General features: G+C 42.5%; 2 protein-coding genes and 1 long non-coding RNA gene across 3 annotated transcripts; 1 reads left to right on the forward strand and 2 right to left on the reverse strand.

Moving 5' to 3' along the window:
• Window positions 1-452: 452 nt before the first annotated feature.
• Window positions 453-1,562, reverse strand: nxnl1 (nucleoredoxin like 1). Its single transcript, XM_063010706.1, has 3 exons — window positions 1,507-1,562; window positions 1,066-1,399; window positions 453-976 (listed from the first exon to the last, which is right to left on the reverse strand). Exons 2-3 carry the CDS (start codon window positions 1,389-1,391, stop codon window positions 664-666), a joined length of 639 nt encoding a protein of 212 aa, XP_062866776.1. The 5' UTR covers window positions 1,392-1,399; window positions 1,507-1,562; the 3' UTR covers window positions 453-663.
• Window positions 1,563-3,506: 1,944 nt separating this feature from the next.
• On the reverse strand, window positions 3,507-15,111 carry LOC134328302 (procollagen galactosyltransferase 1-like). The gene is made up of 11 exons (XM_063009397.1): window positions 14,888-15,111; window positions 11,308-11,418; window positions 10,961-11,078; window positions 9,881-10,220; window positions 9,686-9,805; window positions 8,552-8,628; window positions 8,087-8,193; window positions 7,820-7,952; window positions 7,532-7,659; window positions 4,200-4,406; window positions 3,507-4,088 (listed from the first exon to the last, which is right to left on the reverse strand). Exons 1-11 carry the CDS (start codon window positions 15,109-15,111, stop codon window positions 3,872-3,874), a joined length of 1,782 nt encoding a protein of 593 aa, XP_062865467.1. The 3' UTR covers window positions 3,507-3,871.
• On the forward strand, window positions 13,870-15,426 carry LOC134328303 (uncharacterized). The gene is made up of 3 exons (XR_010014730.1): window positions 13,870-13,898; window positions 14,110-14,273; window positions 14,409-15,426. It is a non-coding gene; the product is annotated as an uncharacterized LOC134328303 (long non-coding RNA).
• The last annotated feature ends 1,105 nt before the right edge of the window (window positions 15,427-16,531 follow it).

Raw genomic sequence — 16,531 nt, forward strand, 5'->3', positions numbered from 1 at the left:
TATTATTATTATTATCGTAATTATTATTATTATTATTACCTTTATTATTATTATCGTAATTATTATTATTATTATCGTAATTATTATTATTATTACCTGTATTATTATTATTACCTTTATTATTATTATTATTATTAACTTTTATTATTATTATTATTACCTTTATTATTATTATTATTATTACCTTAATTATTATTATTATAATTAACTTTTTTTATTATTATTACCTTTTATTATTATTATTATTAACTTTTATTATTATTATTATTACCTTTATTATTTTTATTATCTTTTATTATCTTTATCATTATTATTATTATTATCATTATTATTATTGTTATGAATATTATAATAATTATTATTAGTATTATTAATTAATTATTATCTTTGTTATTATTATTAATTATTTTTATTATTCTTAATAATATTATTATCATTATTATTATTATAAATTTTAATTATATTATTATTATTATTATCTTTATTATTATTATTAGTCAGTAGAACAAAAACAGAATTCAGGCTGGAATAAACCCACACAGTTAGAGGAAGAACATACAAAACTTTTAATGTACAACTGGACAGTAAAAACTCTGCTGTGCGTAAATTAGGATCTCCCACCAGCTTCACCAGTTAGACTCCAATAACACAAATAATAAAGTCCTAACTCCAAGGTCCTCCATCGTTTCCCTCGTCCTCTCTGTGGTCCTCGTTCCTCTTCTTCTTCTTTTCATCCTCCACTTTGTATTTCTGTCGGCGGATGACGTCGGTGAAGCTGCGACGCTCGCTCTCATCGTACTCCTCGTTCATCAGGAAGTCGCGGTCGACCAGCTCGGCCGCCTCCCTCCAGTTCTGGTAGCAGTCCGTTCCCAGGGTTCGAATCTCCGTCACGGCGTTCGGGGAGAGGACGGAGCAGTCGGGTCGTAGCACCACCACCGTGGGGATGTCCTTCACCTCGAACATGGCCTCTAATTTTCTGAGAAAGGAAACCCACAGAGAAGGATGAACCTACCAAGGGTTACTTAGATCTATCAAGCACAACCGAACAACCGTAGGAGCTCGTACTTCCTGTAGGGGTCCTCGAAGGCCAGGAAGAGGCAGCGCTTGGGCAGCTCCTTCAGGAACTCCTCCTGCTGCTCCTCGGAGGCGTCGAGCGAGATGTAAAACAGGACGAGCTGAGCCGAGCGCTCCACGTAGAACTCGTCCGTCAGCCTCTTGAAGAAGTCTTTGAGGGTCGGAGCGAAGTCCTGACACCTTCCACACTCCCCGGAGCCGAAGAACAGCATCACGATGCGGTTCTGGAGCCTCAGGGTGACCTCGCGATCTGTGTCCAGCTCGTCCCGGTCCTTGTTGTTCTTCACCAGAACCTTACCCAGGAATAGGTCCACCATGACAGAACCTGAAGAGTAAAAGTGACTTAAGACGCCATTCGAGAGCTTGTGGGCTCTCGAGCAAGTCTTGAGTTGGTCCACCCTGGACCGGCTCTGGGTTTGTTGGTTGTCTTACCTTTCGGTGGAGCAAGGATGACCCTAGATCCTACTTCCCTCCAAGAGTGGGTCTTACTTCCAGCATGTTTTGGTACCGGCCGAGACGCCACGTCCGGCTCGCGGCGAGACGGGATCACAGGACGGACTCAGGGTTTGGAAGGAGGTCAGTCCTGCCAAGCTGTTAATCCTATTAACCTGACGGACGGGAGAGAGGAGCAGACGGGATTTACACCAAGCGGTCAGAAGTATGTGGACGCCCCGTCTAGGTGATGATTGGTAGATTAATTCCCCCTGTAGTTCGAACCATTAGGTTTAGGGGTTCCACAGAGCAACACCCATAAGGACATGGTTTAACGAGGTGTGGAGGAACTCCTGTGGCCTGCACGTAGTCCCGACCTCAACCACACTGAAGGTCTTTGGGAGGAATTGAAATGGAAGGTGTAGTGGGTAGAGCTTTGGGTTGAGAGTTCGAATCCCAGCTTTGCCATTCAGCCACTGTTGGACCCTTGATGCTCCAGGGGCGGCGTACAATTGCTGACCCTGCGCCAACCCTCAAATGTAGCCACTGAGGAAAAGCTCTTGGTTTTCAACCTCAACTCCACCAACACCAACATCAGCGCCCAGCCGTACAAGCGCTGCCCTCTTCTGACCGAATGGCCACAAATTCCCACACACGGACGTCCAGCAAGCCCATGGTCGGACGTCCAAATACTTTTGGCCATATAGTGTACACACCAGACCCTGTGGTTGAACTGAAGGGTTAAAGATCCTATAATCCGCCTCAGCCCAGAATAAAGTCCAAGCTTTAATCTGAGAGCGAGAGAGAGAGAGAGAGAAAGAGAGAGAGAGAGAGAGAGAGACTCACGACTGTAATAAACCCTTGACTCGGAATCTTTTCCATTCCTATATGTGTATATAAAAATTAATCAAGTAAAAAATTATCGAAGCTACAATTTACACTCGGGTTCATAAATCTGACTCCCAGCTTATAAAAATAATAATAAACAAAATTATATTCCAACATAAAATACTTTAGAACTTTATTCTTTCAAAATATATTAGACATGGTTTTAATAATAAAACGCCAAAAAAAACATTACTGGGGAAAATAGCAGAAAAAAATACAAATTTTTTTTTACATAATATTTGTTGTGCTTAATTAATATTTTATGTACATTTTATTCTGAGAAAAAATAACATCACATTTATCATCAAAATAAATGTAAATAAAATATACAAAATAACGGGGGGAAAAGAATAGAAAAAAAAAACATTTATTACATTATTTGTTGTGCTTAATGTTTTTTTTATATTTTTGTCAGGTTTATTTGTCACATAATTTCTACAAAATAAACATTTTTTATTTTAAGCTAAGTTAAAATAAAAAAAAATAAAATAAAAAAGAATGTGGGAAATATTCAAAACCATGTTTTACATTATTTGTCGTGCTTAATTTTTAAAAATGTTTTTTGCTATTTTTGAGTTTATTCTGAGAAAAAAATAACATCACTTCTTTAAAATAAACGTGGTTAAAAGGAATAAAAATAATGGTGTAAGAATAATAGAAAAAACATTTTATACATTATTTCTTGTGTCTATTTAATATTTTTATATCATAATAATGCTGGAAAAATAGTAGAGAAAAAATACTCAACATTCTTTACATTGTTTTTGTCGTGCTTTTATTTTTAAAGACATTTTTTGCTATTTTTTTAGTTTATTTTTATGTGAAAGACTTTATTCTGAGAACAAAAATCACATCACATCTCCAAAATAAACATGATTAAAAGCAAAAAATACAAATAAAAATAAATGGGGGAAAACAGTAGAGAAAAAATACTAAACCTTTTTTTTTTTACATTATTTCTCGTGCTTAATTAATATTTTTATATCATAATAATGCTGTAAAAATAGTAGAGAAAAAAATCCTTAAAATTTTATTTTTAACAACATTTTTTGCTATTTTTGAGTTTATTCTGAGAACAAAAATAACATCTCGTCTCCAAAACAAACGTGGTTAAAAGCAAAAAAAATAAAAAATAAAATAAAAACGTTTGGTCCAAAACTCATGTTTGTTTTTCTATTTTTCTAATAAAAATTGTATTGTAAAATTTTTTATTTTATTTTTTAATACTAAGCGCTACATTTAGCTTATAAATACGTAAACGTTTCCTGAGCCGCCGGTCTCAGTATTTCAGTCCTCGGTCACAGGCTGGTTCTGTTAGTGGTCAGTTTATTTCCACCGTCTCCGTGTGTCTTTATTTATGTGGTCTGTATCGTCCGTATCAAAACGACAGCGCCGTGCTAGCTGGCTAAATCGATAGCATGGCTAGCTGAAGTTTCAAATTCGCGGCACCAGTACGCCCCCGCCGGTCAGGGTGGGGTCAGAGTTCGGAGCGGGCGTGGACGTGCATGCCCCGGTTGTCCTCCCAGCGCTCCCGGTCCCAGTCGGTGCGGACGGTCTCGTTGTCCCACACGGTGGACGTCTCGGTGTCGCTGACGTAGCCGGGGTCGCCGGTGTAGTGGGAGGGGTAGACCAGTAGGGGTTCGGCGGAGAAAGCCTGCAGGTCGCGCGGCTCGTACTGGGACGTGTACTCCTCCCTACGGGGGCAGAAGGGAAAAGTGGGCGGTTACTTCATAGCCCCGCCCATTCAGCCTACAGCAGTTTAGGGAATTAAATAAAGTGTTAGCGTTAACGTGTGCAGTCCTTACACCGGGTGTTTGTTGTACATGACCGGAAGGAACTCGTCCACAGGAAGCAACTTGCTCAGAGGCTCCGCCCTCAGCAGCTTATTGGCTCCCTGTAAGGAGATCATGTAGCCCAGCGTCCAATAGGAGTAGTCGGCCACCACCAGGTTGTGGATGTTGGGCACCGGCTTCTCGGGATGGTCGGCCTGCATCCTCTTCCTCCCGATGTAACTGAGAGAGAGACGAGGGAATAACAACTACACACTTCAGTTACTGTGTGTGTTAGTGTGTGTGTGAGTGTGTGTGTGTGTGTTAGTGTGTGTGTGTGTGTTAGTGTGTGTGTTATTGTATGTGTGTGATATTGTGAGAGTGTAAATGTGTTTATTATTGTCAGTGTGTGTGTAGGTGTTGTGTTTGTGTGTGTCAGTGTTGTTGGTAGTGTGTGTGTATATGCGTTCTTTGTGTGTGTTAGTGTGAGTGTTAGTGTGCACATGTGTGTGTAATTGTGTGTTAGTGTATGTGTCTGCATGTTAGTGTGTTGTTGTAAGTGTGTGTTAGTGTAGGTGTGTGTGTGTTACTCTGTGTTTTTATTGTGTTGTGTGTCAGTGTGTGTTAATGTGTGTTGTATGACTTATCGTGTGTGTTAGTGTGTTCTTGGTAGTGTGTAAGTGTATGCGTTCTTTGTGTGTGAGTGTTAGTGTGTGTGTTTGTGTGTAAGTGTTGTGTGTGTTAGTGTGAGTGTTTGTGTGTGTGTGTTATTGTGTTGTCGTGTGTTAGTGTACGTGTGTCTGCATGTTAGTGTGTTGTTGGTAGTGTGTGTGTATATGCGTTCTTTGTGTGTGTTTGTGTGTAAGTGTTGTGTGTGTTAGTGTGAGTGTTTGTGTGAGTGTTTGTGTGTGTGTTAGTGTGAGTGTTTGTGTGTGAGTGTTTGTGTGTGAGTGTTAGTGTGTTGTTGTGTGTTAGTGTATGTGAGTCTGCATGTTAGTGTGTTGTTGGTAGTGTGTGTGTATATGCGTTCTTTGTGTGTGTTTGTGTGTAAGTGTTGTGTGTGTTAGTGTGAGTGTTAGTGTGCACGTGTGTGTGTTATTGTGTGTCAGTGTAGGTGTGTGTGTGTTACTGTGTTTTTATTGTGTTGTGTGTCAGTGTGTGTTAATGTGTGTTGTGTGACTTATCGTGTGTGTTAGTGTGTTGTTGGTAGTGTGTGTGTGTATGTGTATATGTTTTCTTGTGTTAGTGTGTGTATGTCTTATTGTGTGTTAGTGGGAATGTTTGTGTGTGTGTGTGTTATTGTGTTAGTGTGTGTGTGTGTGTTATTGTGTGAGTGTGTGTGAGTGTTAGTGTGTGTGTTATTGTATGTGTGTGATATTGTGAGAGTGTAAATGTGTTTATTATTGTCAGTGTGTGTTAATGTGTGTTGTGTGACTTATCGTGTGTGTTAGTGTGTTGTTGGTAGTGTGTAAGTGTAAGTGTATATGCGTTCTTTGTGTGTGAGTGTTAGTGTGAGTGTTTGTGTGTGAGTGTTTGTGTGTGAGTGTTAGTGTGTTGTTGTGTGTTAGTGTATGTGTGTCTGCATGTTAGTGTGTTGTTGGTAGTGTGTGTGTGTATATGCGTTCTTTGTGCGTGTTTGTGTGTAAGTGTTGTGTGTGTTAGTGTGCACATGTGTGTGTTATTGTGTGTCAGTGTAGGTGTGTGTGTGTTACTGTGTTTTTATTGTGTTGTGTGTCAGTGTGAGTCAGTGTGTGTTAATGTGAGTTGTGTGACTTATCGTGTGTGTTAGTGTGTTGTTGGTAGTGTGTGTGTAGGTGTATGTGTATATGAGTTCTTTGTGTGTGTTAGTGTGCGCATGTGTGTGTTTTGTGTTAGTGTTTTATTGTGTTGTTGTGTGTTAGTGTATGTGTCTGCATGTTAGTGTGTTATTGTGTGTGTTAGTGTGTTTTTATTGTGTGTGTGTGTGTGTGTGTGTGTGTGTGTGAATGTGTGTGTTGTGTGTTTGTGTGTGTGTTATTTTGTGTTAGTGTTTTATTGTGTTGTTGTGTGTTAGTGTTTTATTGTGTTGTTGTGTGTTAGTGTATGTGTCTGCATGTTAGTGTGTTATTGTGTGTGTTAGTGTAGGTGTGTTATGTGTTATTGTGTATGTTACTGTGTTTTTATTGTGTGTGTGTGTGAATGTGTGTGTTGTGTGTTTGTGTGTGTGTTATTTTGTGTTAGTGTTTTATTGTGTTGTTGTGTGTTAGTGTTTTATTGTGTTGTTGTGTGTTAGTGTATGTGTCTGCATGTTAGTGTGTTATTGTGTGTGTTAGTGTAGGTGTGTTATGTGTTATTGTGTATGTTACTGTGTTTTTATTGTGTGTGTGTGTGAATGTGTGTGTTGTGTGTTTGTGTGTGTGTTATTTTGTGTTAGTGTTTTATTGTGTTGTGTGTGTGTGTGAATGTGTGTTTGATATGGTGAGTGTTAGGGTGAGTGTTAGTGTGCGCAAGTGTGTGTGTTGTGTGTGTGTTATTGTGTGTTAGTGTTTTATTGTGTTGCTGTGTGTTTATGTGTCTGCATGTTAGTGTGTTGTGTGTGTGTTATTGTGTGTTAGTGTTGTGTGTTATTGTGTGTGTTATTGTGTGTGTGCTATAGCGTGTTGGTGTGTGTAGTTGTGTTTGTCTTATTGTGTGTTTGTGTTATTGTCTGTGTGTATGTATGTGTTTGTGTGTTATTTTGTGTTAGTGTTTTATTGTGTGTTGTGTTAGTAGTGTTGTGTGCATCTTAGTGTGTTGTTGGTAGTGTGTATGTGTATATGTTTTCTTGTGTGAGTGTGTGTTAGTGAGTGTATGTCTTATTGTGTGTTGTTGTGTGTTAGTGTATGTGTGTCTGCATGTTAGTGTGTTGTTGGTAGTGTGTGTGTATATGCGTTCTTTGTGTGTGTTTGTGTGTAAGTGTTGTGTGTGTTAGTGTGAGTGTTAGTGTGCACGTGTGTGTGTTATTGTGTGTCAGTGTAGGTGTGTGTGTGTTACTGTGTTTTTATTGTGTCGTGTGTCAGTGTGTGTTAATGTGTGTTGTGTGACTTATCGTGTGTGTTAGTGTGTTGTTGGTAGTGTGTGTGTGTATATGTTTTCTTGTGTGAGTGCGTGTTAGTGTGTGTATGTCTTATTGTGTGTTAGTGTGAATGTTGGTGTGTGTGTGTGTTATTGTGTTAGTGTGTGTGTGTGTGTGTGTTATTGTGTGTTAGTGTAGGTGTGTGTGTGTTACTGTGTGTCAGTGTGTGTATGTGTATATGTTTTCTTGTGTGAGTGCGTGTTAGTGTGTGTATGTCTTATTGTGTGTTAGTGTGAATGTTGGTGTGTGTGTGTGTGTGCGCGCGCGGACTCACATTAAATCCCAGTTGAGTTTCTGATTCTTTATTTGCTTCATTAAGGTCAGAAGTTTCTTTTTAAAAAAGGGTTCGAACCGGAGATCATCTTCTATCACCAGAGACACCTTCAGTCCACGGTCCACTATCTACACACACACATATACACACACACACACACACACACAACAGTTAGTGTTGGAAATGGGGTGTCCGACAAGCTCATGGTCAGGTGTCTGAATACTTTTGTCCATACAGTGTATACGTGTGTGTGTGTGTGCTGGTTCAAAGCAGACGACACAGACACACCTCGTTCCAGATGTTGTAGTGAGACAGGAAGCAGCCGAGCTCTCCCCTGGTGAGGGGTCTGCCGTGGTACGGGTCCTTGTACCCGGGTAACATGGTGATCCCCAGCGCCCGGATCTGGCTCTCGTTCAGCGCCCTGAGAAAGAGAACAAGGACAGGCTGGTAGAGAAGTAGCCAATCAGCACGTCGAGGATCAGGCGTGGCCGAAGAGCTCCAGCGACAAGGACCGGAGACTAGCGGTCACTACCCTCCGTCTGAAGGGAGACGTACTTGCCGTCCACTGCGTTCACAACCTTGCAGGTGATCTCCTGCTCCCACAGGGTCCTCAACATCCGCTGCCTCCGATCAGGACGCCTCAGCAGGTTAATCATGAACACCTACACACACACACACACCCTGGTATCAGCACATTTTAAGCATTAGGCCAGGGAGTCTGTCATGTTTTCACTTGTGAGCAGTGAAAGAGTGAGCAGCAAGATTTCGGGCTCCTAGAAGCGAGTCTAGATAGAACTTCACTCTGGCCTTTATCGTCAACCAGAGCTGCGATTTCCGGCAACCGGTGGCAGCTCAAACGTTGGCGAAAAGAAGTGGGCGGGAAATTATGCGATAACCAATAGGAATTGAGCGTTCCTTCTAGAGATGGAAGAGAAACGCATTGTCCGTCTGATTTGTGGTTCTCTAGCCAGCAAGGGAACTGGGGCAACAAGGGGCAACAAGTAGCTGGGTAAGACTTACCTCATCGAAGCCCATTTTATCGGGGTGTTTAGGAGGAACGGTGAGGTGCACCGATGGCTCCACGGCAGAACCAGTCACTGAGAGAAAAAGAAATGGCGGGAAATTTAAGATTAATATTCTGCGACAGGCAGAAACACTAACCGAAAGGTGCCAGGGCATCACCGGGCACCACACACTGGTACTATGTCGACACCGGGTTCCTCCTGTACCCGGTGTTCCCAGTGGCCCTGTACGTGTGGTTCTCTTTGGGTACTCCTAAAATTGTTCCTAAACTGACCAAACTGGTACCCTTTCAACATCGGGTTCCCCTGTACCCGGTGGTCCTAGTGTTCCTGTACGTGTGGTTCCCTCTTTGTACTCCTGAAATTGACCAAACTGATACCCTGTCGACACCGGGTTCCCCCTGCACCTACTGGTCCTTTACGTGTGGTTCCCTCTGGGTACTCCTAAAACTGTTCCTAAATTGACCAAACTGATACCCTGTCGACACCGGGCTCCCCCTGTAAGAGCAGTTCCCTAGGGGTGCTCCTAAGACTGTTCCTCAATTGACCAAAGTGGTACCCTGTCGATACGGTGTTCCCCCTGCACCCGGAGGTCCTGTACGAGCAGTTCCCTAGGGGTACTCCTAAAACTGTTCCTAAATTGGCCAAACTGGTACCCTGTCGACACCGGGTTCCCCCTGCACCCAGTGGTCCTGGTGGTCCTAGTGGTTCTGTATGTGTGGTTCCCTCTTTGTACTTCTGAAATTGACCAAACTGATACCCCGTTGACACCAGGCTCCCCCTGCAAGAGCAGTTCCCTAGGGGTACTCCTGGTACCCTGTTGACACCGGGTTCCCCCTGCACCCTGTGTTCCTGATATTCCTGTATGTGTGGTTCCCTCTTTGTACTCCTGAAATTGACCAAACTGTTACCCTGTCGACACGGGTTCCCCCTGCACGAGCAGGTCCCTAGGGGTACTCCTGAAATTGTTCCTAAACTGAACAAACTGGTACCCTGTCGACACCAGGCTCCCCCTGCACCCGGTGGTCCTGGTGGTCCTGTACGTGTGGTTCCCTCTGGGTACTCCTAAAATTGTTCCTAACTTGACCAAACTGGCACCCTGTCCCTAGAGGGGGTAGAAAACCAAACTTACCCATCACCTCCAGCAGGGTGTGCATGAAGTTCTCAGCCTCGTCGTGCAAGGAATTCTGGGAATGCAAAGGGACGGGGAAGTAGCCGTAACTCTCTGTGTTACACACGTACATCTGAACATCTGGAGAGAGGACAACGAGAGCGATGAGAACATCGAAAGATCCAAGAAGCGACATTGCGAGGAGACGCCACGTACCTGCCACGCGGGCGGAGAAGGCGAACACTATGACGTCGTCGAAGGCCCAGGTATAGTCGGGGTGCGGAGGGTAGAAGGCCAGCTCGCCGGACGCCTGCTTCCGCAGGTCCAGCAGGAACGTGGAGTGCACCATGGGAACTGGGAAGCAGCCCTTCTTGTCCCGTCGCCTGATGGGAATGTAGTCCGCCGTACGTTTGTAGTAGCCCTGAGAGCTCATGCCGCACCAGAAGTTGGAGTAGGCGGCTCTGGACTCCATCATGGGAGCCACGATGGTCTTGTTCTCCTCCATCAGCTTCCACAGGACGTCAGGATTCGTGAGGACGTTATCACAGTCCACCACCTACACACAGTAGAGGAATACCCCGTCATAATCCGCAGGTGGTAAAGATGTCATCCAACAATCTACAATCCACAAACGGTCCATTTATTTAATGATCTCAAAGATATCCCATGATCCATTTTTCCATCCAGCCAACCTTTGATCTCCTGTCTACGTTCTAGCCTATGATCCATGCGTCCTTCCACTAGTCACTGATCCAAGTAAACACGTACGCTCGGTCACTGTAGTGGAACCGGGTACAAACACACACACACACACACAGATTACAACCCTACAGAACAGCGGCTTTGAAAGAAGAAGCTAATCAGAGAGTACGCGGTAGCAAAAATAGAACGCAACATAAGGCACAGCATGCTAAATTAGCTTTGTTTAGAAACAAAGCTCCAGGAGATGGATGGACGATGACCGACGTGACCAATCCCATCCCATTAGCCTTTAGGTCAATGCTAACCCCAGACTGACCTGCGCTAACAGATCCAGCTGGAGAGAGGCAATGACAGTCGTAAACGTAGCTGAACACGGGCGTTGGGTAGAAAGACAGGCAAAGACTTGCTTTAATGACTAGCGTACACCTTAGCTAGCTATTGCTAACACGTCCCAGACCTCCGGGCGAAGATGCTTCAAATTCGCCTCGCGCCAGCCTTGCTAAGCTGACATGTAGACCTAACTTCGCTAGGCTCGTGAAGAAGCGCTAGTGTAGCCGTCCGTTCCGAGCTATTTTAGCCTCTGAAGCAACGTACCAGGAAGTAGTCGGCCCAGATCTGCCGCGCGGTCTCCAGCGCTTCTTGGCGTAGCTTCATCACGTGTTCGTAGCGCAGGTCGGTCCAGTGCTTAGGGCCTTGCTCGTCTTTGTACGCGCTAGCGAGGAAACAGGGAGGGCAATATACGTTTACAGAAGTGTCGAACAGGAGTTAGCTAGGCTATACTATGACTAGCTAGAACAATCATACTAAACAAACACATACTAGCGAGTTACCATCTCTACAATTCATATTCAGGTATAATGCTCAAGTTTTTAGCAATTAGCATCTCACTTCAAAGGCTAATGGATGCCCTTGAGAAGCTAGCCTTAACCCTACTTGTTCACCTGGGTTTCTCCTTCGGTCTCCACTCCACGTAGTGATACAGGTTCTGCACGTCGACGAGCCACTCGCGCAGGATCGCCGTGGTGTTGTCGACGTTGTGATCCGTCGCCACCCTGATGGAAAGAGAAATCAAGAAATCAAAGAATTAGGAACGTTTCAGGAAGAGTTATTCCAGGGTTCTACTTCAAAGCCGAAGCGCCCACTGTGGGTGCTTCCGACGGTGGACAGGAGTTAGCATGGGCATCTGTTGGTCCATTCCAGACGCCACAGGCTTCGTGTCCTCCGGCATCGATGATTCTGGAGCTTGTTCCTCCTGTGACACCCCTTGCTCTTTGGGAGACACTTCATTAAAATTTGGTTCTTATATAAGTCCCTCAGGTCTTCACGCAGCAGTCGACACAAGAACCACGAGGAACCTCCATCGATTCGACATCTAACAGATCCCTTCACGTCCTCCGGCATCGATGACTCTGGTGCTCATCCCCCCTGTGACACCCCTTGCTCTTTGGGAGACACTTCATAAGAATTCGGTTCTTATCGAAGTCCCTCAGGTCTTCACGCAGCAGTCGACACAAGAACCACGTAGAACCTCCATCGATTCGACATCTAACAGATCCCTTCGCGTCCTCCGGCATCGATGACTCTGGTGCTCGCCCCTCCTGTGACACCCCTTGGTGTTTGGGAGACACTTTGACCCTGTCCTCCAGGCATAAGGACTAACTAAGAGGAACCTACATCTAATAGATCCCTCACCCTCTCAAGTATCAAGACACTTGAGCGAATCCCGTCTTTACTCGTTCTGGATCTCAAACCAGTAGCTGCAGGGTCTGTTTACTCCACATTTTAACACCGGAGTGTCACCAACCCAGTAAATTGCTGCTTAATACCTGGGTAAACACACGTGGTAAAGAGTCTGAAGACCGACAAGAAGGTGCAGCAGCTCAGCTCAGCTCATCAGAACTGCTTGGCGTCGTTTTATACAAAACAGCCTGATTAAGGTGTGTAATGAAGGGCTTTAGCAGAAACCTTCATCATAGTTCCAGATCTAAATTGGGCTGAAATTGGGCTCTTACGTCAGTGTAGTTCAGACTGAGCTTCGTGTACGAGATGGTTCCAGCTGGCTGCTTCATCTATGGCTTCTGAATCAACTCATCATCTCATCAGATCTTCCAGACTTAGCCCAAACAAACCAACCCCAGTTTTCTTTCTTTTCCAAGACGTAACAGTTTCAGACACGTCCAAACTGAACACTCTGGAGGGGGCCCGAATCTCCCGGGTGGGGTGATGGTTCTAAGACATTCCTATCATATCATCAACTGATGGGAACACTGATGGATCCTAACGTTACGCAAAAGCCAGTGAGGGGAACATGTTTTGTTTATCGTTTTTACTTCAGTATATTGGGGGCCGCCTTGGTCCAGACCAAGTGGGGCAGGTACCCCCACTTCCACTCTCTGTGGAAAGACTCTTCTGTGGATTTAGAATCACGATTGCTGGGCTTCAATTCCTTCAAATCACAAGAGCATCCCAAAGGTCAGACACTCGGGTCGGGAGATCAGTTCCGAAGATGTCGCATGACGTTGAGGTTTGGTCCTACATCCAAGACCAAACAATGCCCCTGTGTTTACTTTCAAATGAAGTACAACACACACACACACACACACACACACACACACACACACTCAGATCTGGATTCCTGATATGCTACGTTGCTGATCTCGTTTCCGTAGCAGGCACCTGGTTGCAACACGTTTCAACTGAAAGACATTTAATCCATATATTTTAAGGTAATTAACGAACTAGTTAGCACTAAAGCATGCTTATACACATTATGACCGAAAGTATTCGGACGCCTGACCATGAACTTGTTGGACATTAAAACCTCTAAGTGACCTATTTAGCTAAAACAACATAAAAGCTTCTCACAAGACTTTAGCATTGAAGTATGTCCGTGTGTGGGAATTTGTGCCTGTATTTGTACGGCTGGGTGCTGATTGATCAGTCGGTGTTCCGGTTCATCCCAAATCTGTTGAGCATGTATTTATTGGGGCACAGTCATGCACAGTCTTCCCTAAACTGTTGTAAAGCTGTACGCATATAATTTTCTATATATCATTGATTTATTACACGTTTATTATCGACTGTTGTGGCTAAAACACAAGAATTCAATAAGTATAAGGGGCGTCCCAATACTTTTGTCCACACACCAATTTAAGTGTGGGCATTCGTCACAGGTTTGCTGATCCATCACAGGACCTTATATACAAAATTAGCCAATGTTTATTTATTTACTAGTTTTGTTACAGTGGTTCTACATTAAGAAATGAATTAATTTATAAATTTATGGATAAAAGAGGTTGTAAACTACCACATTTACCTCACATTTTCAATATATTTGAGTTTATATTGGTATATTATTTAAAAACAATAAAAAACATAGCAAGCACTGGGCAAACTTAGCTTTCGCTAAGCTGCTCTTTCTTCCCACAGCTGAGCCGAGCGAGGGAAAGCCGAGTGTAACCGACTGGAGCCGAATGATGCGAGCCGAGTGAAACCGAGTGGAACCGACAGCACCCGATCAGAGCCGATAAGGGTACGGTTCACATAAGAAGACATGAAGTAATTTATGAATAAAAGACGCTGTAAACTACCACAATTACCTCACATTTTCAATATATTTGAGTTTATATTGGTATATTATTTTAAAATAACAAAAATTTAGCAATCGCTAAGTAGCTTTAACCTTCCACAGCTGGTCAAGCGAGAGAAAGCCGAGTGTAACTGACTAGACTAACTTCCCACAGAGTGGAACCGACTGGAGCCGAATGACACATCCCGAGTGAAGCCGAGTGGAACCGAATGACGCGTCCCGAGTGAAGCCGAGTGTAGCCGAATGATGCTAGCCGAGTGGAACCGACAGCACCCGATCAGAGCCGATGTGGATACGGTTCACATGAGAAGACATGAAGTAATTTATAAATATGTGGATAAAAGAGGTTGTAAACTACCCCAATTACCTCACATTTTCAATATATTTTCGTTTATATTGGTATATTAATCATAAATACATGCACTTTCGCTAAGCTGCTCTGTCTTCCCACAGCTGCTGAGCCGAGCGAGGGAAAGCCGAGTGTAACCGACTGGAGCCGAACGACGCGTCCCGAGTATAGCCGAGTGGAACCGACTGGAGCCGAAGTAGATACGGTTCGCATGAGAAGGGGAAAAAGGAGGGGAACAGGGTAAAACTATGAAGGGGATGGTTGTATACATGTGGACACGTCTCAGCCCGTTCACCTCCCCCCCCAAAATCCATAACTTTGTACCTTTACTATTACCCCCTTAAGTTCCTGGATCTTATTAATAGAATGTAAAGACTAATTGGGAAAGTGCGCAAAATTCAACATGCTTTGGGATTTAATGCTAGAACACGCAAAGAACATGCAGCATACTAATAAAAACATCAACTGGACGAAAGTTTGCACACCCGCCCTTGGTATTTCAGTTTCTACAAGAATGATTCAATGAGTGGAAAACACACAGAACAGAATAATGCAACACCAAATAAATGCAATCAAGTCTCACCACACAGCCATCCGGTCTTTGGGGTAGTTCAGGCGGTCGATAGCACCCAGAACATGCGGGAGAGAGTGCTCGGAGTTGCGGCACACCAGCGCCATGAGCACCCGCGGAGCCAGCAGCGAAGACTCGGGGCTCCAGCGTTCCTCCATAAAATACCCGAACCCCGGGGTGATGAGGGTGATGAGCAGCGCCGAGGCTCCGGACAGCAGCAGGGCGAGCCGGATCATGGCGGGACTAGACGGGAAAGAGCAGCCTGAACGAACTCAACCTGGTCCGGGTCGGTGTGGCACACTCATCCATTGAAGTGCAGCTCCTAAAAAATGTGCAGGAACGTCTCTGGTTACATGCCTGCTGTGCCGCGCATGCGCACACTGACAGACTCAACAGGCAGGCAGATTCTCAGATACAGGACGATCCCTGAGGGCAGGAGCTTCAAACCCAGATCTCTGGGTCCTAGCTGCTGTGCGGCACCCACGTACCACCCCACAACAGCAGAACTTTTTTTTTTTTTTTTAAACAAATAAATGATCACAGTACCTATACTGCAAGCCTTTTATTCTGTAATACATGTGTAGTAAGTGGTGCATGTCATTATTAGCCATGAGAACTTTATTATATAAATATTTAGACTACAATTATTCGTTTTATAAACAGTTTTCACATATAAATGAAAACAGTACATACAGTAGGACTTTTATTCTGTAATACAGGTGTAGTAGATGGTACATGTCATTATTAAGTATGACATCTTTATTATATAATAATAATTTAGATTCAGTTTTTTTATTTTTAACAATTTATCCGTCTATAATAATAATAATAAATAATAATAAAAATAACAACAACAATAATAATAATGAAAATAACAACAACAACAATAATAATATTAACAATAATAATAATATCAATATAATAATAACAATAATAATAATTATTTAGATTCTGTGTATTTTTTAACAATTTATCCGTCTATAATAATAATAACAATAATAATAACAATAATAATAATAACAACAATAATAACAAAAATAACAATAATAATAATAATAATAACAACAATAATAACAAAAATAACAATAATAATAATAACAATAATAATAATAAGAAGAAGAAATAAAATAATAATAATAATATAACAACAAATATAATAATAACGAATATAATAATAATAGTAATAATGATAATAAGAAGAAGAATAAGAAGAAAAAGAATAACAATATTATTAATATCAATATAATAATAACAATAATAATAATAATAATAATAATAGTAATAATATTAATAATAAGAAGAAGAATATCAATATTATTAATATCAATATAATAATAACAATAACAATAAGAATAATAATGATGATAATAATAATAGTAATAATAATAATAATAATAATAAGAAGAAGAATAACAATATTATTAATATCAATATAATAATAACAATAATAATAGTAATAATAATAATTTATACAGTAGGACTTTTATTCTGTAATACAGGTGTAGTAGGTGGTGCATGTCAGTAGGTAACGAGAGTTTTTTCCGCTTCGGGCACTTTTCAGACGCTCCCTTGGCTCTTTATCTCTTCCCTGGTTCTTGGGTTTCGTTTCAGAAGAACAGAGAAGCTGCAGAAGTTTGTACACCAGCTCCACTCTCT

The sequence above is a fragment of the Trichomycterus rosablanca genome, chromosome 15, assembly GCF_030014385.1.
Source record: "Trichomycterus rosablanca isolate fTriRos1 chromosome 15, fTriRos1.hap1, whole genome shotgun sequence".
Taxonomy (NCBI): domain Eukaryota; kingdom Metazoa; phylum Chordata; class Actinopteri; order Siluriformes; family Trichomycteridae; genus Trichomycterus; species Trichomycterus rosablanca.

What these genes read in the sequence shown, in the direction of transcription:
- nxnl1 (XM_063010706.1), bottom strand. Translation starts at nt 1,391, where the DNA reads ATGGTGGACCTATTCCTGGGTAAGGTTCTGGTGAAGAACAACAAGGAC. An exon ending in TTCGAGGACCCCTACAGGAA is followed by an intron (nt 977 to 1,065) that starts GTACGAGCTCCT and finishes TTCCTTTCTCAG; the next exon opens with AAAATTAGAGGCCATGTTCG.
- LOC134328302 (XM_063009397.1), bottom strand. Translation starts at nt 15,111, where the DNA reads ATGATCCGGCTCGCCCTGCTGCTGTCCGGAGCCTCGGCGCTGCTCATC. An exon ending in GTGAACGCAGTGGACGGCAA is followed by an intron (nt 7,953 to 8,086) that starts GTACGTCTCCCT and finishes TCTCTTTCTCAG; the next exon opens with GGCGCTGAACGAGAGCCAGA. An exon ending in ACTACAACATCTGGAACGAG is followed by an intron (nt 7,660 to 7,819) that starts GTGTGTCTGTGT and finishes GTGTGTGTGTAG; the next exon opens with ATAGTGGACCGTGGACTGAA.